At 39.9% G+C, this 27,973-nt stretch overlaps 1 protein-coding gene across 2 annotated transcripts; it reads right to left on the bottom strand.

Moving 5' to 3' along the window:
- Window positions 1-12: 12 nt before the first annotated feature.
- diras1b (DIRAS family, GTP-binding RAS-like 1b) lies at window positions 13-27,781 on the bottom strand. Of its 2 annotated transcripts, XM_042500351.2 has the most exons (4): window positions 26,269-27,781; window positions 25,733-25,832; window positions 8,234-8,575; window positions 13-7,107 (listed from the first exon to the last, which is right to left on the bottom strand). In XM_042500351.2, exons 3-4 carry the CDS (start codon window positions 8,540-8,542, stop codon window positions 6,820-6,822), a joined length of 597 nt encoding a protein of 198 aa, XP_042356285.1. In that variant the 5' UTR covers window positions 8,543-8,575; window positions 25,733-25,832; window positions 26,269-27,781; the 3' UTR covers window positions 13-6,819. The 2 variants fall into 2 exon arrangements, with proteins under 2 accessions (XP_042356285.1, XP_042356284.1); XM_042500350.2 differs by lacking the exons at window positions 25,733-25,832; window positions 26,269-27,781 and adding an exon at window positions 24,361-24,540.
- Between the last annotated feature and the right edge of the window lie 192 nt (window positions 27,782-27,973).

Here is a 27,973-nt window from a genome sequence, read left to right as displayed (position 1 = left end):
CAAGAAACACTCCTCAGTTCACATTTTTATTAGGAAAATCATTTTGCAGATTTGATTATTATTATCATCTATATATATATATATGTTATTTTCAGTTATTCAGAGGATGCATCAGCACAGTATATCTTAATAGGAAGACTATTGCTAGAATAAATATCTATACATCATAATTAGTTAAATAAAAAAAAGTCCCAACAGAAAAAAAGACATAAACCGATTGAATAATTTACAAAAAACAATAAGTGCTTAAAAGAAATAAAACATTTGCAAAACCGAAGCCGTAACTGCTGCTGAGGAATTTATTTAAAAAATACAAAGATGATTCACAGTTTGTGTCCTTGTTCTCATGCTGGCTGGAACACCAATAGGGACCATGCAGGAATGAAGGGCCAGAGCGACAGGATAGTACCAAACTACATTACCCACAAAGTCTATATGCCCCACTTCACGCCCCCTGTCCACGAAAAACAGCTTGTGAGGATCTGAGGCCATCAGAAGAGATGTAAAGGGGCGAGCCGGAGAGGTTAACGGGATCCACTCATCCTCCAGCACTGATTTCCCTCAGATCCTCGGCCTCTTAGCTCGACTCAACAGGACTGTAACCTGCCTGCGTTGGTAGGAATGACTTTATGGATAGTTAGACTGGAAAACCACAACGTTACCTGTGTGTTTAGATTTAACTGACTGCCCTTCGTTTCGGCGTCACAGGGTCACGTTTCTCATCCTGCTATGGAAGAACACATGTGAACCACACTTCCTCTGCTGTACAACAACATGCTCTGAAGCAACATGACCAGTAAGTACCTCTGTGAACTTTGCCTGGTCCGCATCGGAATTTGGGACAAGTGCTGCCACTGTCGATTTCTATGGAGACCCAGAGTGTTTGATATTAAATAAATTAATATTATGGAATAATCACATGAATTACATGAAGAAAAAAATAGACAATAAAAATGTGAAATAATCTAAAATATTTAAGAATACTTTATCTTGCACTTTTTCACAATAGCCTTAATTTTTAGGAATATTTTATTCAATTAGAGCTATTTTTATCCCAGATGTCCTGTTTTTATTTCACAATTCCATTTCCTACACTGTAAAAATAAACTGTTTGTTTTAACTTTAGGAAAGTTAGTAGCTGTGCTGCCGTAAAAATTTAATTTGACAAGTTGAGGTAATTTTGTAATGATTCAACTTGTCTTCTCAAATTCAGTCAAAAAAATTAAGGCAGCCCAGACATTAACTTTTTTAAACACAAATAGTTTGTTTTTATAGTTCAGTAACTGTTTATTTTACAATTAAACTTTCCATCAAAACAAACAAGGAAGACTCTATTATGCGATTGGCTGCGGCTTTGCTCTGAATGAGCAGATGGCCAATGACATAACTGGGTCTGCCCTGTTTGTCTTTGTTGACGGACAAAGACTTTGTGATGAAAAAGTGTTTCTACAAAACAAATGTTCATAGGAAATAAAAAATACAACAAAAACTTACAGTTAAAAGAATATAAATTTAAATTCATAAGGGCTGAATTTTAAACATTAATTGGATTCTTTCACAATTTCATGGTTATGCTCTTTATTTTATCATCATTTAGTCATATGATTATTCATTTTACATCTTAATAAATTTATTGAATATCGGTCACTTTGGGCTGCCGGACATTTCCCCTTTTAAAGTCAATTAACTGCTTTTCTTGAAGAGAACATTATAGCACACTTTGAAAAAAGCCCAAAGTTTCAATGACTTCATGACAGCTGGTGGAGTTGACACAAAGTCACCAAATCTCCTCCAAAGAAACCTCTTGCCCCGTTGCTTCAAATCAGCCACTTTGACTATGAAAAGGAAAGGCAGCTGATGGCACCTTCCCACCACAGCATCATTTCCTCTGCACACTCTCTTCTCTCATCTCTGAAATATTAAGTCCTTTGAACACTATTTACAGCTATCTACAATCAGGTGTGAGCAGGGTCGGCCTTCCGTCTGTTCAAATGCAACCGACTCACAAACACAAGAAAAAAAAACTGAAGGGATGACCGTGAAAGATACTCAAGATTTCTTTGGGCGGACAGATGATTTATGGAGAAGTAGTGCTGACGGTGGTGCCTGTACGACAGCGCAGAGCAGAAAAAAACAGCCAGTGAGAAAATGAGGTTTCACTGACAAGGCCTGTGTGAAAGTAATATGTGTGTAGAAGAAGAAGTGTGTGTGTGTGTGTGTGTGTGTGTGTGTGTGTGTGTGTGTGTGTGTGTGTGTGTGTGTGTAGCATGCAGTCTGTCTATTTTGCCTCCATGCCTGTTTTATATACTTGTGTGTGTGTGTGTGTGTGTGTGTAAAGGGGTGTGTTTGAGCAGGATGACTCATGCAGAAATGTGTAGGCATTCTCCACAGGAAAGCGTCAAACATCTGACAGACATTTGATAAGATGGCACAACAACAGCACACAAACATGCACGCATAAACACTCGTGCAGGCCGCAGTGAGGGGATGCAAATAGGTGGCTGATTGCACACAAAGATGGACCCACTCATGGTCACACACACACACAAACACAAAGATAAACACACACACACACACATACACACACACACAGAGCAGTGAATATGCTTCATTGATGAATGAGATGAGACAAGCCATGGAAGGACGGGGGCAGAGGTGTCTGTCCTGATTCATGCCAGCATTTAGCTCACACAGCCCAAGAAACTCAACAAACGCTCACACACTTCCCATGCACGCCTCCTCACATGCACATTTGAATCTTACGCAGGCTGGTTAGTTAGTGCCGTTTTTTCACACTACTTCTATTAATAACGCTGCCTCTCGCTCCAGCTTGTTGTCCATACTGCTCTCGCACGCTGTCTCATTGTTTTTCCCTCCCTGCTGTATCATATTCCACGCAGGAACATGAGCAACGACAGTCTCCCGTAGACGTCAGCAGAACAACAGATTGCACAAACATGCGCTCGCAAGCTGGCATTTGCGTGAAGCAACCAGACGTGTCAGAAACTCATATTTATGCAGCGTGTGCACCACCGCTGCCAGTAGCCACACATCACGTCAGACCAGAACTGCTTGATAGTTACAAAGATAATTTCCAGGTTTTTTTGTTTTTTTTTTTTACCTTTAAACACAGGTGGCTTAGGTGAAAATGGGCCCCTGGGTACAGACATGCAGAGGGCCCCACCACTTCTTCTTCACTGGAGACACTGAGTCTTTTTGAAATTGTGATGCATCTCTCTGTGGTTTTGTGTCTCTTCAGTCTGTAATTGGTCTGTGTAACTTTGTAGCCATTTGTCTCTTTATGGTTGTTTTGTCCCTTTATAGTCTGCAGCTGTTTTGGATCTCTTTTTAGTCATTTTGTGTCTCTTTGTGGTCATTTATGTGTTTTGTAGTTTTCTTGTGTCTCCTGATAGATGGCCCTTTTCATAGTTTGCAGCTGTTCTGCATCTGTAGTTGTTTTGAGTCTTTTCGGTCATTCTAACCCTTAAAGTAGTAATTTCTTTGTAGTTCCTTTGTGTCCTTTTGTAGATATTTTGTATCTTTTTTTGTGGTCATTTTAAGTCCTTTGTAGTTGATTTGCCTCTTTCTGAAGTCATTTTGAATCTATTTGTAGTTGCTTTTTGTCTCTTTGTGGTCATTTTGAGTGTTTTTAGTTGCTTTTCGCCATTTTTATAGTATTTTTTTTCTTAATAGTCATTTGAATCTCATTGTAGTTGCTTTGAGTCTCTTTGTGGTCATTCTGAGTCTCTTCCTGGTCTGTACATGTTTTTTTGAGTTTTGCAGGTGAAAGCCATGCGGCCCCTGCCACTTGGGGCCTCTGAACCTGTGCCCTGTAGGCCCATTTAGTAATCCACCCATGCCTTTAGATGGACACATCATGTAATTACATGACATAAATCACTCCATCTTTCTGGCATCTAAAACAAACCAATACAGTTTCAAATACAACTTTTTAAAAATATAAACTGGTGAGAAAAATAATAATAACAAAGAGTACAAGTGAGCATCCCTGGCATCTAACAGGTAAAGGGTACATTTTACAATGCAGATTTTTGAGTTAAACAGGACCTCACGTTAGTGCAAAGTACAACACATCGATAACAACAGATTCATTCAGCTTTCAAAATAAAATTTTTTAAAAAAGCCATGGAGTTTGAACCTTTAGTTACATATTCACATTTTGCTAGTATTATCTGACTGATAGATCTGAAGAGTGGATGTGTCAAATACAATATATCATGAGCATCATTATTAAGCTGTATATTACAGTACATAGCAACATCAAACCTCCTACTGTAACAACATTTCCTGGTTACAAAGGACTTATTCCCAGAAAGACAGCGGGTATAGTTTTATCTTTACATGGGTAACATCTTACTTGAAGCTCTTATAAACATTTCATTCAACTACCATATGCTTTATTTACAATAACTACACGTTTATGTGGGTCTGTGGGTGAGAATAATGCAGGAGGGACATTTTACATGGTGCTTATAAATGAGGCATTGCTGATTAATAAGCAAGACTTCAAGTAAAATGTCACCCTAAAGTGCCCAGTTGTTGATTCTGCTGCACACATAAAGACAGAGAAGGAGACAGACGGAAACAGTTGCTGTGCTTTTCTTTTTTTTATCCAGATAGATGGACACACAGTTAAAAGGGGCATCATCTGTGTCTTTGGGTTTAACAGTACAGGAGCAGATTATCCTCCACCCAAATTGTTGTTAAAACCGCCTGAGAGATGGAGAAAAGTAGACAAATAATCTGACCCTCCTCTGTGTCTTACCACAATCCTGTAGTCGCATTTACGAACTCCACAGCGAACCTGTCACATCATCGATTACCCTGTTGTTCAGCAGAACCACAACCTCATTGTGCCATGTACGGGACAAATAAAACACTTTAACATCGAGAAGCTACCGGTGATCGTGATGCGATTGTTTCTCCACGTTCAGGACTGGTGAATAAATGTTAAAGATGCGCACAAAGGAGACAAAAAAGGAAGAAAACCATACAAAAAAAAGTACAAATAGATATGTTGGTAAAAAAGTATTGTGCTTTTGGCTGTCCTGTGTACACTGTGTACAATATTCAGAGCTCCTGCGCGGAAAAAAAGGGTGTGTACATGCACTTTGGAGATACAGTAGAGCTATTGCTCCAGGATATTAAGCGAGGCAAAAACATGAGAAATTACAGCTCTGTGTGTGTGTGTGTGTGTGTGTGTGTGTGTGTGTGTGTGTGTGTGTGTGTGTGTGTGTGTGTGTGTGTGTGGTTATGATATAAAGTGCAATGTGAGGGCATTGAGGCTGAGTGTTTGTCTTCATGTAATCAGTCAACGGTGTTACTGTTTTTTTTTTTAAACACTTGCATGGATGCATTTGTGCATGCTGTGTGTGTAAATGTGACCCATTCTGTTTCCTGTTAACTGAAGCCTGCATGAGAGGTAATGCGACCAACCAAAGAGGAAACAGAATTAAGCGAATCGGGTCACACTGAAGAATCAGCATGGGGCGATTTTACATCCATACCTTATTTATTTATTTTCCTCTGTGTGCTTTTTGTTTAAGGAGGGCTTTTTGACTTTTACATGACTTTAAAGAGCATCATAAACAAACAAACAAGAGAAAAAAAGGCAAAAGAAGAGAAACCTTCACATGAAAGGTGCCAAAGCAAACTGACATTCTTGACTTCGCAACCGAAAATCATCCCTTTTCGTCTTACCAGCTTGGCAATGATTATCCGAGTGTATTGTCCTCGTAGACAAGGCAGACTTGAATTTCTGTTTCCTGCGTTTGATGAGAGTCCAGCTTTGATTTCATCCTACACTAGATGAGAGTCTTAAAAGGATTGTTGCGTCATATCTTTGTGTGAATACCCTGCCGCTGGATGCTTCTCCACTTCAGATGAGGACGTATGTGATGATTTTTTAACATAATGGCAGCTCGATAAAAGGTAAAGTAGGATCTTTTTTAATCTTTCAGGACAGGATGTTTAGGATGAGAAGATTGAGTTTGGCGGCACATGTGTAGACTAGATGGAATATATTTAAATACCCCATGTTTATATACATCAGAGTCCTGCGGAGTGGCTCTGGGATGTAGCTGGTTCGCATGTTTTGCTGCTGTAACGTCGTCAACGCTCGCAGTCTCAAACCTGCATTTTCTAGCATGGCGGACTGTCTCTTAAAATAGTGTTTCTACCAGATAAGTGAGCTTAAGTAACGACTCTGTTTCATACTCACGACTCTATATTTGTTACGATGCGACGGATGAGGGATGATGAGGGATGTGAGCTGAGCAGTGTGGGAGGGGTTAGATGCAGAAGTGAGAGAGGACACTTGGATCAGAAACTTTCAGTCTTGTTTTTCAAGCGGTGCTGCAGTCTGTGGTTTTTATTGCAGTCCAATGTCTCGATGAGCTCCTCTGCCAAAAATTGTGGCACTTTAATGATGTAAAAGTCCACGCTGTTTCCGACTATGGCTGACGTCCACAGGTAATTTATCTGCGACGCACACTTCTTATTTTTTTAATTTGCCTCTCCATACTCTGCGTCAGTCCCCCCTCATCGCTCCTTTTAGCAGAATGCACATGGATGTAAAGCTCCCAAAACTGAAATTCCTGGATGTTCTCAAAAATAACTGTGTTTGTGAATGCACCAGTCAAACAGAGGAGGATGATGAGATTCCCGTTGCCTTCAAGACATTTTGCTCTCAGTGAGTCCCTCCTCTCTCTCTCTCGTCTTCCCTCTTTTCCTCCTTTTCTTTGTATTTCTTCCACCCTCTCTCTCAACCTCCACCTCCCCTCTCCTCCTCTCCGGGAATTACATCACGCTGCATTTGCCCTTCAGTCTCTCTGCGCGGGACTGCTTTCCCGAGCGCTTGCCATCGATGTTGAGGCTCATGTTCCTCTTCTTGTCCAGATTGAGGAGCTCTTGGAAGAGCTCAGTTACGTTGTGGTTGGTCTTGGCCGACGTCTCCATGAAGGCGCACTTCCATTGGTTGGCCTGGGCTTCCCCGTCCTTGGTCTCCACCTCCCGCTGGGTCTCATCACTCTTGTTGCCCACAAGCATGATGGGGATGGCCTCGACGTTGCCCTTTATGGCCAAGACCTACAGAGGAGGAAAATAAGGGCAGTGCTTGCAATTTCTGGCCAGTGCACACATTTTTTTGTTACTTTTTTTTTTTAACCAAATATGTTGTTGTATTAATATAAATTTCATGATTATTTGCTTTCATGTAAAGTTATATAAAGTCCTTGAGTTGCACGTCATACTGGAATTGTACAACTAAAATCAGGTTAATATTTCTTATTAAAGCTGGGGTAGGCAGTTTAATTCTGGTGTCACTGGGAAAAAAGTGCCATATTAACCTTTGGGCATACTGTAATTCAAGTGGACTGAGAGAAACTTCTGCACCTCCTCTTTGCTCTGTTTTCAAGCTTAAAAAATCTAAGTGGTGAGGGTAGACTTTAGCGCGCCTATCTCTTCTGTGAATGTCTGATTCAATGGACAAAGTTGCTATTCCAGCAGCTGCAACAACCACCTACACTGCAAAGCAAGCCGAAAAAGGAAGACAGACTCATCAAAGAGAGTATCTAAAAGAGAATCTGACAAACAAAATAAAACTTGGATCTATATCAGTAAAACATTTCAGAAATGTAGAGAAAATGCTGCTTATAGTTCAGCATTTTGCTAACCGGAGAAAAGGGTCACGGCTGCAACTTAAAGTTCATGTTTATGTAGTTAATGTTCGCAAGAGCCTCCAATCAGTGTCCTCCACCTCACTCCCTGCTGCTACAAACCCTCATGCAGGGAGGAGAGCAGGCAGCCCCTTCAATGAAGTGAAGGGATGGTGGGCTGGATAGCTTTCTAGCTAAGTCTTGTCTCATTTTTGGTCTAATGAACCCAGAAAGCAGGGCAAGGAAGGGATGAGTGAATGCAATGCACACAACTGCACAATGAAATAAGATTAAATAAATGAAGGTACGGGAAACACATGGTCAGTGCTTGAAATGCATGCATATGCAATCGTCGTGTAATGGGAGGGGCTTAGGACCAAGAGAGGAGAGCTGCAGGAGGAGGTTGTATTTTTATATTTTACAGGGGTTTTTTTTGCCTTTGATTTCTGCCGACCCTAGCTTTATGTGAAACAAATTGCCGTAGATTTTACCTTTTTGCAAGAACATCAGAATAACAGATTTATCCAGTATTTAGATTAGCTGTAATGACTCCCCACCTGTTGGTAAATGGGTTTGAGCTCCTCCAGAGACTGTTTGCTCGTGATGGAGTAGACCAGGATGAAGGCGTGGCCTTTAGAGATGGACAGGCGCTGCATGGCTGGAAACTGGTGGCTCCCTGTGGTGTCGGTGATCTGAAGGGTGCACACGCTCTTATCGCAGCTGATCACCTGGCGGTAGGTGTCCTCCACTGTGGGGATGTAGGTATCCCTGAAGGTGCCCTTCACGAAGCGTAGGACCAGGGAACTTTTCCCCACTCCCCCTGCCCCGAACACCACCACGCGATAGTCGTTGCTCTGCTCCGGCATTCTGCCCCCCTCAGGCTTATGACAATGTTACACCTGTGATGTTGAGGGTGGGAGCATGAGGAGGAGGAGAATGAGGAGAGGGGAGAAGGAGATAATTTTAGCAAATAGGAATTTTATCAAATGAGCAGTCAGCAGATCAAAAAGCAGACAGAGGAGGAACAGGAAGGGGAGCATTGGTGGGACTCGACCTCAGGTTAGTGGGTGTGAAAGCACTCTAACTGTTCTCGTGGTCTGACTTTGAGCCAGAGTACAAATTAGAGAGGATGAGTTTGGTGAGGCTCCAAGTGTTTCACCTGACGCAGACATTTCCCTAATCAATACTGTTCGCAGAGTCACAGTTTCTCAGTTTCAAGCCCCAAAACATTCCAGCGTTTCCTCATTTATCAAGCTTAACAACTGCACCAAACCCTTGAAGAGACAGAGAGGCCCTGCAGCATGGGAGAAAAACAATAACAATGACATGAACTCATGTATAATACAACGCAATTCAATACAACAACAACAAATCAAAACACGAGCTTTAAAAATGGGCTAAATCTGCACCTCAAACACAAAAACAGAGCATTAGCATCACAAAACAAGTAAATACTGCAGGACTGCTGTACCTGATTCCATTCGGTTGCATGTGTGCAGGATAATGTGAACATATCTGACTGAACATCAGACTAAAGCTTATTCACTTTGATGGCCTTCTGTTTTATGTTCTTACCCGCAGGGCAGCAAGGATAGATGTTTACTAAATGTAAATGTAAACTAAACTAATTAAAAACGCTCTATGGGCTTTTAATTCCTTTCACATGAAACTGTTGCTCAGCAAATATCTGAAATACAATCAAATTATTTATTTATATTTAACCCTTTGAAACATGGGCAAATTGGCTTTATTTTAATTTATTTTTTCAAAAACATGGGAAGAAGGTAATGAGCAATAAAATTAGAAATGATCCAGAGGTTAGAAGAAAAAAACAGGGAAAATATGAGATTCCTGCAATAAAGAAATGAAATGCATGGGAAACCCTAGGATTACTTAAGATTCACCAAAGCAACAACAACACAAACTAACTAACTGATTGATGCAGCAGTAAACCAGCAACTCCTGTGCTCAGCAAGGTAAAATTACTGTTTTGTAATTGGAGTCTGGTGGCTTTGTTATAACAACTAAAGTTTCTGGTGAAGGTGATATGGTGAAAATATTCTAATTAAAATGTATATTTAAAATGAAAATGATTAAATGTCTTTTAAGGGACTTAAGAATATTAAAGTAATTTCTGCTAACAGAGAGATAAATCTGCCTGATGCCAGTTAACATTTAACATTTTACATTTTATTGTATTTTTATGAATTTGTTTGCAAATAAGTAATTTTAATTACTTGTCAATACATGCTCATTATATTTAATGTTTAGTATAATATTAGAAGGTAGAGGGAAGATTTATGAGACATTTTTAAAACAAAGTTTAAAAAATAAAATTACAATTTGTCCTTGGTCCTGCTACATCTTTGGAGTTGAAGGACGAGTTGATTAAAATCACCAGCTACTGTGAAAATTCCACCCAGTTGCTAATATAATGAATTTTATTATTTTGAGGGGCACAAAAAGCGTATTTGGACAGGTATAGTCCCCCAATAGCACTGACGCCTTATTATCTGTAAGATAAACCTTCCATAAATATACGAAGGAAAAAAAGCCAGGATTAAATTAAAAAACAAAACAAAACAAATTCACATTGTTTTCAGATCAGGCGTCAACATCTGGGGCTGAAAAATGAAACCTATGTAGGGGTGCCAAACACAGCAACTCCTCAAATAGCCACTTGAGGGTGAGTCCAAAACAGAGTAAATCCCCTTTGACCCACATGTTAAAATGCCCAACTTCACAGCTGAAACAAGCATGTTTACACCCTGGTCCAGAAAGTGGTTTTGGTCTCTATAGCTAATTTCAACATTCATGACAACTGTATGGAGGGTGAATTTTGATTTAACTCACCCACTCACATTTCATGAAGGCTTAAAGTTATGCATATTTAAGGCCGGTTGCTTTGAGTGACAGACAGGTTAAAAAGTGTTGGTACAGTCTACGAGTCAGCTCCACGCTCTCTTCCAAATATGGTCACTTCTGGCTCCAAAAAACCAAGGCGGCAAAGTCGTTGAAATGGGAGTGCACAAACTAGTGGGTGACATCATGGTAGCTACATCCATTATTTTTTATACAGTCTATGGTTCATTGTAAATATAACATTTGCATTATTAAGTGAGAGAATATGCAGAGAAAAACAAATAATTTCAAAGCTATGATGAACCTGGTTTGCAGTCAGCAGCAACACTGCACATTAATGGACTCCACAAATCTTCACTCTCAAAATTACCTGCTGCAGCTCATACATATGCACCCGAACAATGCGCTCACACCTAATCTATTGCTATCTTTCTAAGTGCTTGTGAGTCTGCTGAGCATCTGTGCGTGATTACACATTGTATCTGTTGCATTATTTATCTGCTGTGGTTCTAAACTTGCTTTAAGGTCCCATAATAAGACATTCATTCAGTTGTGATCATGTGCTGCTCTCTAAGCTCCAGCTGTAATGAAACAGTAAATTGACATCAATACCAGATGGAATAAGTGGATTTCTGTCATGCTTGCACTGCTGGAATCCACTATTGATGGCAGGGTCCCTGTAATTGCATCGCCAGGTTCGAGATAATATCAGTCAAGGAGTTCAAAATAAATGGGGTTTCGGGGAGTGCCTCTTGGGTTTTATAGTCAATCTATAGCTGTAAGTCTGGGTGACACATAACAGTGTTTTATATCCATGCTGAACACACAACCACAGTTTAATCTGCAGATGAGCCTGTGTCTTCTGCTCGTACGCATGCAGACTGTTAACTGCTTTACTCTGGTTTGGCAAAGCAGAAAATCTTGTTTAATGGCTCTCTGGTTCCTCGGGGTGATGATACATTTTTTAGGGACGGTGAAGGATACTTTAAAAAAATCTGTTTAAATGGTGTCTGACAACAAGATTTTCCAGTGAGATTGAAGCTTAATTAATTCTGAGGTAAATGCTTAAACTTGTAGTAACTGATTTGATGCGCTGAATTTAGTAGCAAACAGCTGCTTATTTACACATTCGGCAGCTACAGAGCAACACTATCACTTATTTTCAGTCTTGCAAAAAACTTTGATCAGCTTAAACTTTTTAACAGGTATAATCAATATTTTTTACCATAACAATGTGTCACATGATAATGTGAAAATGTGATAATGTAAGATGTAGGGGTCGACCAATTAATTTTTTTCAGGGCCATCACAGATATAGATTATTAGTAGTTAATGAGACCGATAACTTATATCTGGAACCAATATGCATTTACAGCAAAAATGAAATATTTGAATTTGGAATATAACAAACTCCAACACAATGTTTTGTTTAAAGCAAATGTTAAATCAAAACTGAAACTTTCAACATCATTTACAGCAAGTTACCAGCAACTTTTATTAGGTGTGGTTTGTGTGGCAGAATTCAGCCTGAAAACACAAAGACGCCTTACCAAAAAACAGTTGCTTTCTGTGTCACTATCCTTGCAAGAAATGCAGCAGTGTCTTTCTAAAAAACAACTACGTTTGATGCTATAAAGCCTCCGGAAACACAACAGTGACTCTCTTAGAAATCAACAGATTTTGTTGTTTGTTGGTGTCAAACAGTGATCTGTAGCTTGGCAGGCATCTAGGTGTCCTGCTATCCACCATCCCCAATATGACAAAATCAACTCATATACTACAGCACTTTAGAAACGCTGACATAAAATGTATAAAACATACAAATGTTACGCAGTCATGGTTTTCTGAAACATACAATGCCAAAATTTGCTTCTGGCGACTGGGCTGCAGGCAGCAGTTTACAGCCCCAAAGCTCTGATAAAGCCACTGTACCAGTACCAAACCAGTACCAAACCAGAGAGAGAAAATGATACCAGCTGACTGGTGAACATGGTAGAGCATTATGCTGCTAAAGAGCCAAATATTCAGCTCATGCATCAGTGAAAACCAAAAAGAGATAAAAGGAAAGCGAATATTGGATTTGTCAGGTGAACAAAAACACGACCCCAAAAGAATGCTGATGAATCTCAGTAAGGAACTGGATTTGTATTTTAGATGCCAAAAAAATGAATTTCTGCAGATTTAGATGGACTGCCTCTTTATTTTGGGTTAAATCTAAACGTGAAACATTCAAAAGATTGATAGTCATTCCTTCTTGCACAGAGTTTTAGGTCAAAGTTGAACCAGAGAGTCGGTATGCAAACTGTTATGGTTTATTATATGGAAAATGGACTTGCATTTGAATATTTTTCTAGTCTTCTAATCACTTGAAGCGCTTTAACACCTCATGCACATTCACTCATTCACACATATATTCATACACTGGTGGCCGAGGCTTCCATACAAAGTGCCACCTGCATTCACACACACACACACACACACACACACACACACACACACACACACACACACACACACACACACACACACACACACAGCCATCAGGAGACATTTGAGGTTCAGTAACTTGTCCCGCTCTATATTCTGAGTCACAGTTGGCCTTTATTACAGTTTGCCTTCATTTGCACTTCCAAATAAGTTTGGCCAAACGGGATTTCTCGCCCTGTCTGACTTATTTTTAGCAGTGTAGCTGTGTTCCCAGATCTCAGCATCTTGGTGAGTACAGGGTTATTTTTAGGGATAGCAATGATGGCCAATATAGGACAAAAACAAGACCAAGTTCTAATGAACCAGAGCTATTCTACAAAGGCCGCAGTGCTTTTATTGTGTTGATAATTTGCAGTTGTAATAATATCCTGCAATAATCTAGAATAAAAGTATATGGACTGCTATGGTTTCTATGTTTTAAAGGTCCCTTATTATGCTCATCTTTAGGTTCATTTTGTATTTGCGGTTTCTACTAGAACATTTTTAATGCTTTAAAAAACATTATTTTTTTCACACTGTCTGCCTGACTATACCTGCACTCAGCCTTTGTCTGTAACACTTGATTTTAGCTCCTATCTTTTTAAGGTCTCCTCCAGAAAAGCCCTCTCTCCTCTGATTGGTCATCATTTTTGGGTCTTCAACATCTGCACTCTATTTTTTACTTTTTTGTTGGCTTTTGCCTTTATTAGATAGGACACACTATTCAACGTGAAAGGCGAACAGCGAGGGGATAACATGCAGCAAAGGAGTCGAACCCGCGCCTGCTGCGGTAAGGACGTAGCCTTTGTATGTGGGGCAGCTGCTCTTACCAGGTGAGCTACTGGCTCCCCCAACGATTGCACTCTAGTTTCTGCAGTTGCAGTAGCTGCAGTTTCTATCTTTTAAAATTGTTTTAAAAAGTGTAGTTGTGACATCACAACTTCATGAGGTCTAGACAACCCGTTTAAAGGCACAGTTTCTTCACATAGACTGTGTGCATTTCTTTTTGGATGGAGTGTTTTAATACTCACGGTATTTATATAGCACCAATACTTATAGGGTTGCAATGATATTCCAGTTTAAAGGAATACTGTGATATGCAAGTTGATGATTATACCGTGTATATTTGCTTATCTACAATATTGGAAAAAAATACAGCTGAATGGAGAATATCACCTTAATTTTAGTTTTTTTTCTGTTTTTTTTTTTTTTGTTTTTTTTACACATACTTCCATCAAAAACATGGTTTCAAGTTTTAATTATAGTAATAAAGCATTTGTTCAACTAACTCTAACCCTTCTGTTTTAATTAATTCCTAATACTAATTCTGTAATACCGTGATATGGTGGAACTGGGAGACGGTTATCGTACCATGAAAATGTCATATGGCTGCAACTTTACCTGATTATATTTTAAAACAATCTCATTTTTTACAATATGGGACCTTTAAAGCTGATATGTCTGTGCATCTGTGTTGGAGCCACACACTTGCACATGCTCTTGATATTGATATACTTGCAAATATTCTTTGAATTCGTCCTTCTGCATATCTTTTCCATTAATTTATGCATTTTGAAGATGTTCTTCTTTGACCTGCTCCCTGAGCGTCTTCTCTCTGTTTCTCCCCCGTCTCCCGCTCTCTCACTCCCCAGGCCTCCATGCTGTTTGATCAATAAACTAAGGCCGCTGTGGTTTTTGATCGATGGGGCTCGTCTGTCTGGGCCCTGTCAGTCTGTCATCCTGCCTCACTTGGTGCCTGTTTTGTTTTTGTTTTTTTTGGGATGGGGGATTTCAGCTCAATGACAACGATCCTGCTCATCAAAACCTTCCTCCGCTCCCTCCCTGTCTTTCACCTGAACTAAAATTAGCTACCTCCCTCCCCCTGTCAGCAGCTATAACTGCACACACAGGTGCAACCTCACTGTGACACCAAGCACACGCGCACACACACACACACACACACACACACACACACACACACACACACACACACACACACACAGTACTTCCGCTCCTTTACCATTCGTCCTTGACACCAGGCCTCTGAGATTTATGACACTCCTCCCAAACTCAAGCTGTCTCCCCCCCTTTCCTCTTCTCTTGTTTTATTTGAAACGAGAGGACTGCAGTTCCTTAATGAATTAATGGTATACTATAAATGCATCTGTGGCGGTCCAGCCAAATTCCATTAGCAGATAGCTTTGGCACAGACCAAACAGGCCTCCTCTCCTCTCAGTCAGAAAATAGACGTGACACAGCCGTCTCCGCTCGTTTATTTCACAGAGCGAGCAAGGAAATGTCACCTTTAGCGAAAATATGCACATAATTTCCCTCAAGAGAGCCACTTACGCAGCGGCACAAAGGAAGCGCATTAACCAACATCAAACACAATGCCATTCAACAGATCAAGAGCGTGATTAAATAGACACCCACAAAGCGCTCCCATGGTATCTTGTGGAGAAAAGGGTTTTAATCAAGCCGCGGATACTGGAATGCTGCGGATACACGGCTATTTGGCGATGAGTGTTTTACAGGATCAACAGATTTTCGGCTCGAGGTTCTCCGAAATGTTCCGGCCACAGCTGTGCGCACACACGCAGTCACGCACACAGACTCATCACGATGTCTGAAACCTGCACAAAGTTTCCTCAGCTGCCAGACTGTCAGATAGAGTACGGACGTGTGTGTGTGATGTGTGTTTGTGCAGTCAAGCAAAAAGATTCCCCGTGCTCTGTGCGCACATCAGCTTAAGTGTGTGTGTGTTACAACACACGGGGATGAATCTGCATTTTTAGAAATTTATAGAGACGGGTATTTCTATTAGGTTTAAGCAGATTGAAGAGGTACAATTTATAAATGTTGATAGTCTCACACGTTGAGTCACGCTGCTGCTTTGCTGTATTTACACCTGCTTACAAAACAAATGGGGAGCCCGAAGAAAACGGCTCGCATGTGCTTGTTATGAAATCTTTTGGAGTTCATTTAAGATTTATGAATGTGAAAAAGTTTCTCAGTCGTTTTACTAAAAATGGACGATAAAACAAGACTTTCCTGTCTGCGTCAGTGTGTGTGTCTGTCTATTGGAAGGAGATGATGCAAAGAAAAGAAACACTCCTTTTGTACCCATCAAAGCAAAAATCTGTTCATGATTCATCATGATAATGGATCCTCTATTGGATACGGAGTGTACAGTGTTGTGCAGTTTTGTGTTTGTGTTTAAACGAGATGTTAGATATGGCTACTTTTTGTTAGATATGCATAAATGGATTGCATTTTAAAGGGACAGTTCACCCCAAAGTTAAAAATATAAATTATATGTTTCCCAGTGGTGCTATTTATCAGTCTAGACTGTTTTGGTGTGAGTTGCAGATTGTTGGAGATATCAGCCTTAGAGATGTCTGCCTTCTCTCCAATATAATGGAACCAGATGGCACTCCGATTGTGGTGCTCAAAGCGTGAAAAAATACATTTGAAAAACTCAACAGCAGTGTCTCTTTCCAGAATTAACAACTACAACTGCAAACTGCATCACCGCGTGGAGGGAATCTGCCGCTATAGCTCACCTAGCATATGATCAAACAATGAATCAGTGTGATCAGAGACCATTTCAGTCCCTCTGAGGGATTCTGAATAAGTAAAGTAAATAAGACAACATTTTAAATATACTGCAGTATTGAAATATCTAATTATACTCCTCTAATTTGCAATAAACACCTGCATTATATCATTCAAAAACTAATAAACAAGTTATTAATTTTAAGTCATGCTAAGTGTATATACAGTAGTGGAATATAAATGTACATTTACTCAAGTACTGTAGTTAAGTACACAGGTACTTGTAGGTACTTGTACTTTACTTTAGTCTGTTCTTTTCATGCCACTATATATTTCCATTCCACTACATTTCAGAGGGAAATATTGTACTTTTTACTTTACTGCATTTATCGGAAAAGCTTTAGTTACTTTACAAATTAAGATTTTTGCATAAAAAAACATCAGTGTGAATTTAGTCAGTTTAGTCAGTTAATCAATTAACTGAACCAACTATTTTTTTCTAAATTATTTTGAATTATTTAGAATATTTTTAGTATTTTATTTGGTAGTTTATAGTTTATTTGTGTATTTTTATTTTTTAGATTTGCCTGCATCAGGTACTTTTACTTTTAATGCTCAAATTACATGTTCCTGATTATACTTACTGACTTATACTTAAGTAACATTTTCAATGCAGGAGTTTTACTTGTAACAGAGTACTTTCACACTGTGGTATTAATAGATTTACTTGAGTAAAGGATATTAATACTATTGAATACCACCACTGGACATGTGTGTATACACGCATGTGACGGTACCTGTGGGTATGCTTGAGGTGTTTGAATGCTCTGTGCGAGACTGCGGGCGTGTCTGCATCTCATTAGTGTCAATCTATACTGTGATTGAGCATACACCTCAGTACATGCATGCAGTATGTGCTTTGGACTGCACAAGAGATTGCAGCACTGTGGTCTTGGCTTAGTAGCTAATCATTGAGCTTAACCTCCTCTGTGCTCCTGGCCTGCTCTGCATTGACCCAATTCCCAGGACTTAAGATACCAGAGGTCTCCCAGTAAGACTACATGCAGCTCCGGATGAAGCCCTTTGATAATCCATGCACATCCCTTTGACTCAGCATGCACTGACACTAACACTGTGGCATGGGAATATCAGCACAGCCAGACACACAAACAGCACGGGTGACATTTATCTGTCTGATAATACACAGAACATCACGTTTGAGTTGGTCCAGCAGGTTTTGCAGCAGAAGATCCATCTATCAACCTCAGAACAGGCACCAGGAATTTCCCTCGAAGCACTATTTTGCAAGTTCATTGTTGAGCTGTGCACAGTTTAGGCTGATTCAGAAAACATATTAACCCCAAAGGTTTTATTACTTTCACTAAAATGATGATAGACATGACTTTCTACTTTCTCAAATCCAAGCACAGTGCAGCAGTTTAGACCTGCCAAGACTACAACATCAATAAATCAGTAGGATGAAGAATTGCTTCAACGCTTAGCTTCATGAAATACTTGACTAAAATAAAAGATTTTTACCATCCAGACAGAAAAAAGTCTGTTTTCTTATAATTGTTGAAACACTGACCTTTTGGAGTTCACACCAGCAATGAAGCCTTGTTTCAATCCTTAATCCCGGATTTGGAAACAGCCATGACTAATGTAGTAATGGCAAGCGTGGTTTAATACTACAGCAAACACTACTTTGGAAGCTACTTTGTCAGAAATACAACAGAACAGCAACTTGTGTGTCTGTTAAAAGTGCAACCAAACTAAATAAAGTTGCTAGTGTGCATAGGCAGGGAATCTGAGTTTAGTGACAGAATTGCGGAATTTGCCACTAATAATAACAACTACCTCATAGAGAGATATAGGCCCTCCAGGATTTTGCGGGCTGTTGTTGGGATTGTTGTGGCCTGAAATGTTTGAGTTTATGGCAGCTTTTCCAAAAAATTGTGATGCATGTAATGTTTTTATTCAGTTTTTGCAAGAAAAATGTAGGGGAAAGTGAAAATGGCAAAAATAGTTGTGATGCCCTGTGATGCGGCCCTGAAAAACCAATATTGGTTGACCCCTGTTTCCCACAGAATTAGAAACTATTTTTGACAGTGAGGGGAGCTGACAGCTGATCACTGATTTTCAGCTGTTGCTGCTGTTCAGAGCAGCATCTCTCTCTTGCCTCGATAGCATGAGCTAACGCAGCAGTTAACATCCAACACTGACCTGTTAAACTGTCTCAACATTCTCAAACCGGCACCGAAACAACCAATTACATAACTAAAATAACAGAATAACTGTTGCAGAAAAGGAATACCGACCACAAATAGTATAAACAATGGGGTTTGATTTCAGTACAATCTTACAGATTATAACTTTAAATCAACGATTCTGAGTATTAATAAAGCCAAAAGTTGAAGCCATTCCTTATGTTATGGATTTATTGAAACTGTAGTCTTACAGTGCCAGCTCTAAAGTATAAGTTAGGGCTATGTATAAAATCAAATATCACAATATCATTTTTAATGTTATGTTATGTAATGATATTTTCAGTCTGACTATTGGTGGTTTTACAAAATATTTATGTAATTAGATTTTTGATAAATAATCACCAGTATGGTTGATACACAGCTAGAACAGTTTGGCATATTCAGAAAATTACATAATTTTACTGTAATAGAGCCTTTAAAACCAGGAAAAGACACATTTACGATCTAAGACAACATCTAGTCTCATATCACAATATAAATATATCGCCCAGGCCTTGTATGGGGAGAAAGTTTGTCTTGAACCCACTATTATAAAACAATAAAGTTAAATTTCACTGAATTATCTAGGGCAAGCCACAGTGTGCTTAGCTCACTGGTCTTCTTGCAGAAAACGCACTAGAGGGACATGTAACTGTACAACATAATGTAAATCCTGCCATAAGAAAACGTCAAGGTACAAAAATGTTCAAAAATATATTCAAACCAATCCACAAACAGAACCAAACAGACCTGTCTCACTGCAAAAGCCAAATATTTCTCATCATTAGCATTTAACTTGTTAACATCAGTGCTTGTTGCCAAGAGAGAGGGAGGGGAAGATCAAAAACCGATGCATGTTTTTCACAAGCAAGATGCAGACTTCTCTCCGCTTTGTCAAAAGCCAGCAGCACACTGCAGCTTCAGGTGTTGAGAACCATCTCTCTACCTGCAACTACTCCCTGATAAGTCCAAATGGAAATAGCAAATGTGCACTCTTAGTAAGAGTTTAGGAAGACATTTTCTCCCTCCGGCAGATTGATTCCTGAGCTGTAATCAAACCCTGAAACCATAATCACGCTGTTTCTTTGCAGCAGTTTTTACACAGGACTGCATGCAACATGGCCATGTAATTAGTCTTTGAGTGAGTATTAGGACTGAGTATTAGCTTGACCTGGGGAACCCTGGGTTTCTCCGTCTGGCCTCTCCATAAGACCTTGCTAATACCTCGGCCTGGCAATCTGGGAAACGCACAGGCACCTGGATACTGACACTAGAACCTGACCGAGAAAGAGTAAAGAAATTCTTCCAGCGGTGGTAATAGAGCAATTATGTCTGTTGTCAAGCATAATGTATTCCATTTTTTTTTCTTCAGCAAAGTCTATTCTTAGAAGCTGCAGAGGCTCTGACCTGACTGAAGCACTAATTACAGACTGCCGGAGTGAGTTGCAGGAGCCTGCCTGCAGTGACAGATGGTGACAGGGTTGGTCGTTTTGGATTGACTCCACTGGTTTCAACCGTCGAGATCAACCAGGCACAGCTTTTTTATAATACCACTTGATCCACGCCTGATAACAACGCAGATGGAGACAACAAGGGAATCCCATTCCACACTGCTTGTGACGCCCCCATGATGCAACTGAGATTATAGCAAACTGACCATTAATCTTAAACCACAAAATACTGTCAATCGTCTCTCATAAACAGATTTAAAGTTGGATGGGGGAAAGAGCATTTTATATCAAGTGAAGAGCTCATATTTGCACAAAATGTCAAATGAAACACGGTAACTCAGAGGTCACAGCGTGCATAATGGACCAGAACAGCCATCTCAACCTTCTATTAGTTATTCACGAGACAATCCTGCCTAATGCCATGTATAATGAAGACTGTACAGACCTTTCAAATGAGCTGATGCCGTCAGAACAACTAAAACACTTTAGCATTGATCTGTTCCAGTATTAAAGCAGACGTTATGCAGTATATAGTTTATATATAGCTCAGGAGTGCTCAACAATGATGATGCACTTGACTAGACTTTCACTGTCAAAGCATCAGACAGACTTAAGCATCAGGAGGAGACAGCAGTTAACTATAACTTCAAAAAGCATTTTGGACAGAGCTTTGATTCTCTGCCCGAACCTAACTGGGCCCAACCCGACAGGTTCTGGCTGTAATTTCTCAAATTCCCTCAGGCTTTACTCGTGTCAGATTCACTCCAATTTCCCGGTCTTTTGTTGTTGTTTTGTTTTTAAATGCTGACCTTATAATGTGTATAATGTCATGAATAATGTATGTGCTGTGTTGCCATCAACTCATCCCGACTCTTGCCTCTCATTAATGAGGACAAATGTTATACAATCTCTTTTTTTATTTATATTACATGGCAGTTTCATATATATTTTATGACAGTTGTGCTGCTAAATTTTTGGTAGGAGAAGGTGCATGTTGGAATACAAATGTCTGAATTGCCACATGTGTATGTATGTAAACACACACAATATATAGATATAAATATATTAATATAAATACTTCTACAAATTCTGGTTTTTACATCGCGCTCAGCCTTAAACTGCTGCCATGGTTTGCTTGCTTCAACACAAACTATGCAGGTTCATGCCGGGAAGGGTCTGATTTTTGGACCCAATCATAGATCTAATTATGGAATCAGTTTTAGAGGAGAATAAATTATTGTTTCAAGTTTTTCATATTCAAAGAATTGTAAATCAAGTCAGACTTTCGTGCAGAATCACAAGTCCCTGTCCCTGAGGTGCTACTAGTCATTAAGAATTGGTTATGACACATGCTTCCTATTAAATAACCAGTTTATAGATAAACAAAAGTCAGATTTACTATTCAGTTCATTATGGCTCACTGATTGCTGTTGCAACAATCATTTGCAGTCGTTGCAGTTCTTTAAGTTAACTAAAATGTTCAACAAAAAGTAAAAAATAAATAAATAAATAAATAAAACAAGAAGGTACAAGAACCACAGCATGCTCAAAAATTGCATGCTTCTCTCACATGAAGCAAGAACACACCTGAAGCTGATTTTAACCTGCTTCAGATCTTCTCTCCAACAAGAAGGATATGTATTATTATGGGTCCAGACCCAGATCATACTATCAGGACCTGGACAAGTAGCTGACAAGTTATTGAGATTTAATGAATTTTGAATTCACATTTCTGTTTTAAACAGCCTAACATTTCTAGCCTTTACAGCACTGATTTATCAGTCAAGGAAGCTCACTGACCAATTGCATGCTTCATTTTCATCTCATGTGAGGCTACTCAGCCAGTCAGATCTGTGCATTCCGATACGCATTGCAACGTGAATCAGTGAGTGTGATGCACGCACAGGGAAGAGACAAGATGAGAGAAAAGTGTCCAGTAAAAGTACTTGTGCATGGACTGCTCCTAAGAGAGAGAAACAGACAATGAAGACTGAGTGTTCAATCAAGAATGGACTGAATCTTAGATGTTCATTTTTTATTCTACCAGGCGACCTGGAAAGTTAACCCTTTAAATATAAATGAACAAATTGCCTATTGAACATATGCATTTTATTTTCCCCCCATTTGCCAAAAACCTTGCTCTTTCCAGTTATTCTTATGATGTTTTATAGTTTATGTTTGCTTAGTGTACAGCACTTTGTAATTGTTGATAATATAACAAATGTGTTGTTGTTATTAATAATGGAAAAGGATAACAAATTTAAAAATTTAAAAAATCACCTACTGAAAATCTTTTTTTCCCCATGTTGTTTTTGTTATTTGCCTTAAATCTTTTTCTCATCACTTAATTAATCTTATGATATTTTATTAATTGTTTGGTTGTGTGTGCAACATCTTGTTATTGTTGATTATGTAATAAATGTATTATTATCATAAATTTTAAAAGGTAATAACAGTGGCTGGAAAATGTCATAAAGTAAATGGTGAAAAGAAATATTGTTGAATTGATTTTTAATCCCAGGAAAAAAATTACTGTTAGACGTAGTAAACATGGATTGCACTGCAAAAAAAGCCTATTATATTTTTTATGCATGAATGGGGGATGCTTAATCAATTTTATAGAAATTAACAGGATAAGTACCCATTTAGGAAACTGCACCCAAATTATTCCAAAAATGTATGTTATTTCATTGTCCGAAGCCAAAAAAAAAAAAACTTCTCTGAAAGTTTCTACTCATGGTCCCAGCTCTGGATGGACCTGATCATGATAAATGCAGAAATATGTGGGCTGGTTGTGTGTGTGCAGCTGCCTGTCCCCAAAAAGTGAGTGGCATCCCCCAACATCTGGCCATCCAGACCTCAGTTACCTCACAGAGCTTTGTGTAGTGTGCTGCAATGGGCCTTGGCTAAAAATAAAAAATACCACTCAAATCATCATCTTCAATTATCAGCATCCTTACTCATCTCCAGCATCACCAGAGACGTCAGCATCATCACCAGCATCATCTCCTCTTTCTGTTTTTCCTTGTTACCATGTATTGAGTCATTTCTTTGTCCTGCCTTAGCAGCAGAAGTGTTCTTATGCAACCGTGCTGTGGCCATTCAAGACAGACAAACAAACGGACAGGCAGGCAGGCCACACTCCCCCACACTTCCACTTATCCCCCCATCCTCAACCAACACATGCATGCTTTAACACAGGCTGCATCTCTATGCTACTCCCCAACCGCACACTTTAGAGCTTAATCACAGGATTTACTGCCATACATCCCTCCTCTCTTCTGCTTTCTCGCAAGCCCTGCAACCCACACACACCCATGACTGGCAGTGTTCAATGCATACAGGAAGTCACATGCACGCACACACACATGCAGAAGGCCTGAATGATGCACAACTCCTTTTGCATGTCATCTCCTCTCCAGATCATGAGACCCACAACAACAGGCACAGAGGAGGAGACGTGGTGAAACACAGATCCAGATGGAGGATTAAGAGTGACATTTGCCACAGAAATCGGGCTTTATGCGTCATGCTGGCGTCATTATTAGTGTATAGCCTAATGTTGACGTGCATCTCCGTCTCGGCTGTAGTCAGGAAGGGGTGGCAGGCAGGAGAGAGGGCTTGCCGTCGGTCCGCAGATTGGTGCGCAACGCCATTACAGACCACCCTACTCTGCTGGGTTCATTCATAAATACCAGAGGATCGCCATCTCGCAACGGTGCCATCATTTCGCAGTCGCAGCAAACCCCACCACCCCTCCCTCCTCCCCCTCCCTCCTCCACCACCACCTCCCTTTACTCCTCAAAGCAATATCATAATCTCAACACCCCTCACATCTCTGCCCCCTCTCTCTCCTGCTGACTGCCAATATGGCTGTGCGGGCATAGGCTACATACAATCCACACGACCGAGGTTATCAAACACAAATATGATAGCAGCCAGTGCGGATGCGTTTAAATCAACCGGCCACATAACGAGATTTGTCATCCCGTGAACAGCAGGGATCGTGCGCGCTCAGCAGGCAGAAGCAGCGCGCGGCTTCGCCACTGAATACCAACATCTAACCTCCATGTAAAGATGTGCGGATGAGCAGCATCTCCATACCTGGTCGTGAAGTATAGCTCCGCTTCAGGCTCGTCCTTGGTTTAGACGGATGTAAGACAAACGCCGAAAGCGTCTTAAAGCATTTTACACGGTTCATGTAGAGCTCATGTCGTCCGATTTCCAACACCACCACAGCAGACTCTCTCTCTCTCTTCCTCTCTCCCTCTCTCGCAGATAGGACGTGGGAGGTGCTATGCCCTCTCCCTTTTCTGTCCACACTTGATTTTCTCTCAGTTCATACACTTCCTAGTGGTTGGATGCCAGCAAAATTAGCTATTTAAGACAGACTCCCTCTAAAAAAAGTATTTTAGTGTGACTGGGAATTTGGAATCTTACAAAAAATAAGAAAATGAAACGGAATAAGGCCACCTTATTCCCAATATTCATACGCGGAGCCACAGTCTAATCATATGCAATACAAAATTATCAAAGGAACCTGGATGTAAAGACATTGATGGTCCCAGCGCAACAGATCACATTAAAGTAGCCCAACTGATGAAATTAAATGCACGGTGAAAAATGTAACCGAAGCAGAACCCTATTTATTTTCCAAATGATTTTGTCGATGTTTCAGCCACAGCCAAGTAACTACCGGATATCTCCAGGGCCAAGGCAGATTTATGTAGGTTAATTTTGGCTTATAGTTGCAGAAATAAACGACTATGACATTAAAATTCTTGAGAGTAAAAAAAAAAAAAAATTGTTGGATCAGATACATTAGACTCATCATCTTACATTTTGTTAACATGGACGCATGATAAACCCACCTCGAGTGTGTTTTTTAAAAAACATACCCTTGACATAAATAAGACATGAATCATAAATCTGCTCTAGCCTATAATTAAGCAGAGATATCATGGCAATTCTTATTTAAATGCTTTGTATTTAGCGTCATTAAAATGTATATGTGAAGTCAGTTTGGAGAGCTTCTAATCTATTAAAAAAAATCACATCTCCCGTCTGATCCAGGATCAGCACCACGGAGAGCGACCTCATTGTGTTTCAGCACCACGGACAGCGCCATGCATACATCAAGTGCAGTAAGCTGTATGTACTGTAAACACACACACACACACACACACACACACACACACACACACACACACAGCAAAACAACATGTAATGGGTGGAATGAACGGAAGAGATGACAGAGTAGATAAACCAGGAAGTATATCAGCCCTTGCATGAGCACGCCCATATGAATTACCAGCTAATGTCAACAAGAATAAGCACGTTTCATTCATTTTCTGAAGCATCATTAATAAGTGTGAGGAAGCCGAGCCCGGGCGATAATAAAGGCCGATGGCTGAGTGAGACCGGGCCTTGTTTTGAGCTGTTTGTCTGTACGTGACGGTCTCAGTGTGTGACTCACCAACTCTCCATCCAAGCAGCCGTGTGTTTGTCCCCCTCTGTCGGTGAGCCCGGGAGCTGCAGCAGGCGAGCAGACAGGACGAATGCAAACATCATTGTTTCTGTTGAGGGAATAATGAGAAAAAGATCAGGGGATAATGCAGGGTAAGGCAGGAGAAGAGATTATGCAAAAATATGCAGATGGAAAATCATCTTGGATATAAGAAGAGACTCCAATCTGGAGTCATTATTTAAAACACGAGTCTACAGCTATCTATTTTCAGAATTAAGTATTCTCACCTTCCTTGGTTAACATTTGCTCATTTGCAAAAAGTCTAATTGTGTTATCTTGAGTAAAATACATGAGTTACATATGTGCTCCATCAAGCTAAAGTTTCCTAATACTATTCAGGTATAACAACAAACTTTAAAATCTGAACTCTCAAAGGTCCAGTTTGTATGGTTGAGGGTGACATGTGAAAAAAAAGTAATTTAAATTAGTGTGTTTTTTCCAATATATAATTATCTGAAAATAAGAAATCATTGTGTTTTCATTACCTTAGAATGAGCCTTTCATATCCAGAAGCAGGTCCTTGTTCATGGAGACTGCCATGTTGTTTCCACAGTAGCCCAGAATGGACGAAACAAATAGGGCCATTTGTGTTAAACATCGTAGGTATAAACAAGCAAAACAAAAAAATAAAAACAGACTTTTAATGAGAAACTGCCTTATTCCGTGTTGTTTTTTAGTTTGTTTTGTTTTTTAAAAGCTTTTTTCCTATGTTTTTACAAGTTTATTGTGTCTGAACAAAATCTTTCACCAATCAAGCGAGCAGATATTGAAGCGTTTCGCAGTCTAAAGGGAAAACATTGACCCCTGCTGGCCCTATATTTAATTTAGAGAATCATCAAATTCATTACTCATCGTCATCTGGGCACCATGAATATCTGTGCCAAAACTCATGGCAATCCAGCTGTAAGATGTCAAGACATGTCACTAAAGGCAAAAATGTTAATCTGCTGTGGCAATGAAGAAAAAGTCACAGTCAGGAAAGTCAATATGGTTCATCCTCTGGGGATCACAAATGTGTGTACAAAATGTCATGTCAATCCATTCAGAAGCTGTTGAGATCAACCGACAGACTCGATATTTCCATACTTAGAGCCATGTTGTTGTAGTGCGGCTAAAAAACCGCTTGTAAAAAGAAAAAGCCATCTGAAAAATTGTAATTTAAAACATGTGGTCATACTTTCGCCCCTCTTCTCATTTGTCCTCTTGTCTTCAGCTCTTCTTCTTTTGTCCCCAGCAATTACAGGCCCCGCACCCAATACAAGGCGTTGGATCAAACACCACAGCAACACAATGCAATAATTGGTTTCTGTGTCCAATTTCTGTTTAATCAATAACCTGTCGGACACCGGCGGCTGAGGGGATACATAACAAACACCAAGCTGACGCATCTTCACAGCAGCTATTTCCAGATGGGTGCGTTCCTCTCTTTCCCTGGCAGTGTGTGGCCAATCGCACCGGCTCCATCCACCATTTCCCATGCATTACATCCAGCGCGCAGACACAAAGGGCCTCCCTTTCAAAGCCCCTCAAGCGTGAATACAGAGCAAAGACAAATTAAAGTGTGGGTGGTTAGTCTGTCTGAATGCCCGTAAATGTACTTGAGGTTGACAGGTCAAAAGATCAAGTGGAGACGAAGGATGGGAGGGAAATTGTTGCGGCAGTCGTATCTTCCCGGCCATGAAATCATGAAAAAAAAACGAGAATTCCTGCTATACCAAACGTATATGATAATGAGAATCAATTACAGTTTTGCAGCCACATCTGCAGATTTAGAAAGCTTGAATTTCATGTCAAAAATATCCGGTGGTCAGAGCTGTGGAATTTGCAGTTTTAACTTTCAATGTTTCCCAAGACACAGTGAGAGATATTTGGCTACCAGTTACAAATACAGCAGATAAAGTTCACTAAAAATTTGGTGCTGCAAAATGAACTCGAGCCAAATCCGCAGAGGTTATGGATCCAGAAACACAATTTCCCTGACTTGCCACTGCTATAGAAAAAAACAATTACAGAAATCACCGGTGCGTGAACATTGTAATTCGGACCGCATAAAATCCAATTCCCACTTTGTGAAGAATGACACCGCTTGGAGAGAGGGCACCAGGAGAAACAGAAATAAATCTGAAAGTTTAAAGCCAGACAGGCGGACACTTCTTCAGTTCACTATAGTTCCAGTTTTATTATTTCATC

This window comes from Plectropomus leopardus, chromosome 14 (assembly GCF_026936395.1).
Source record: "Plectropomus leopardus strain MGB_pleo_1.0 chromosome 14, ASM2693639v1, whole genome shotgun sequence".
Lineage (NCBI taxonomy): Eukaryota > Metazoa > Chordata > Actinopteri > Perciformes > Serranidae > Plectropomus > Plectropomus leopardus.
This window is presented reverse-complemented; position numbering and strand designations above follow the sequence as displayed.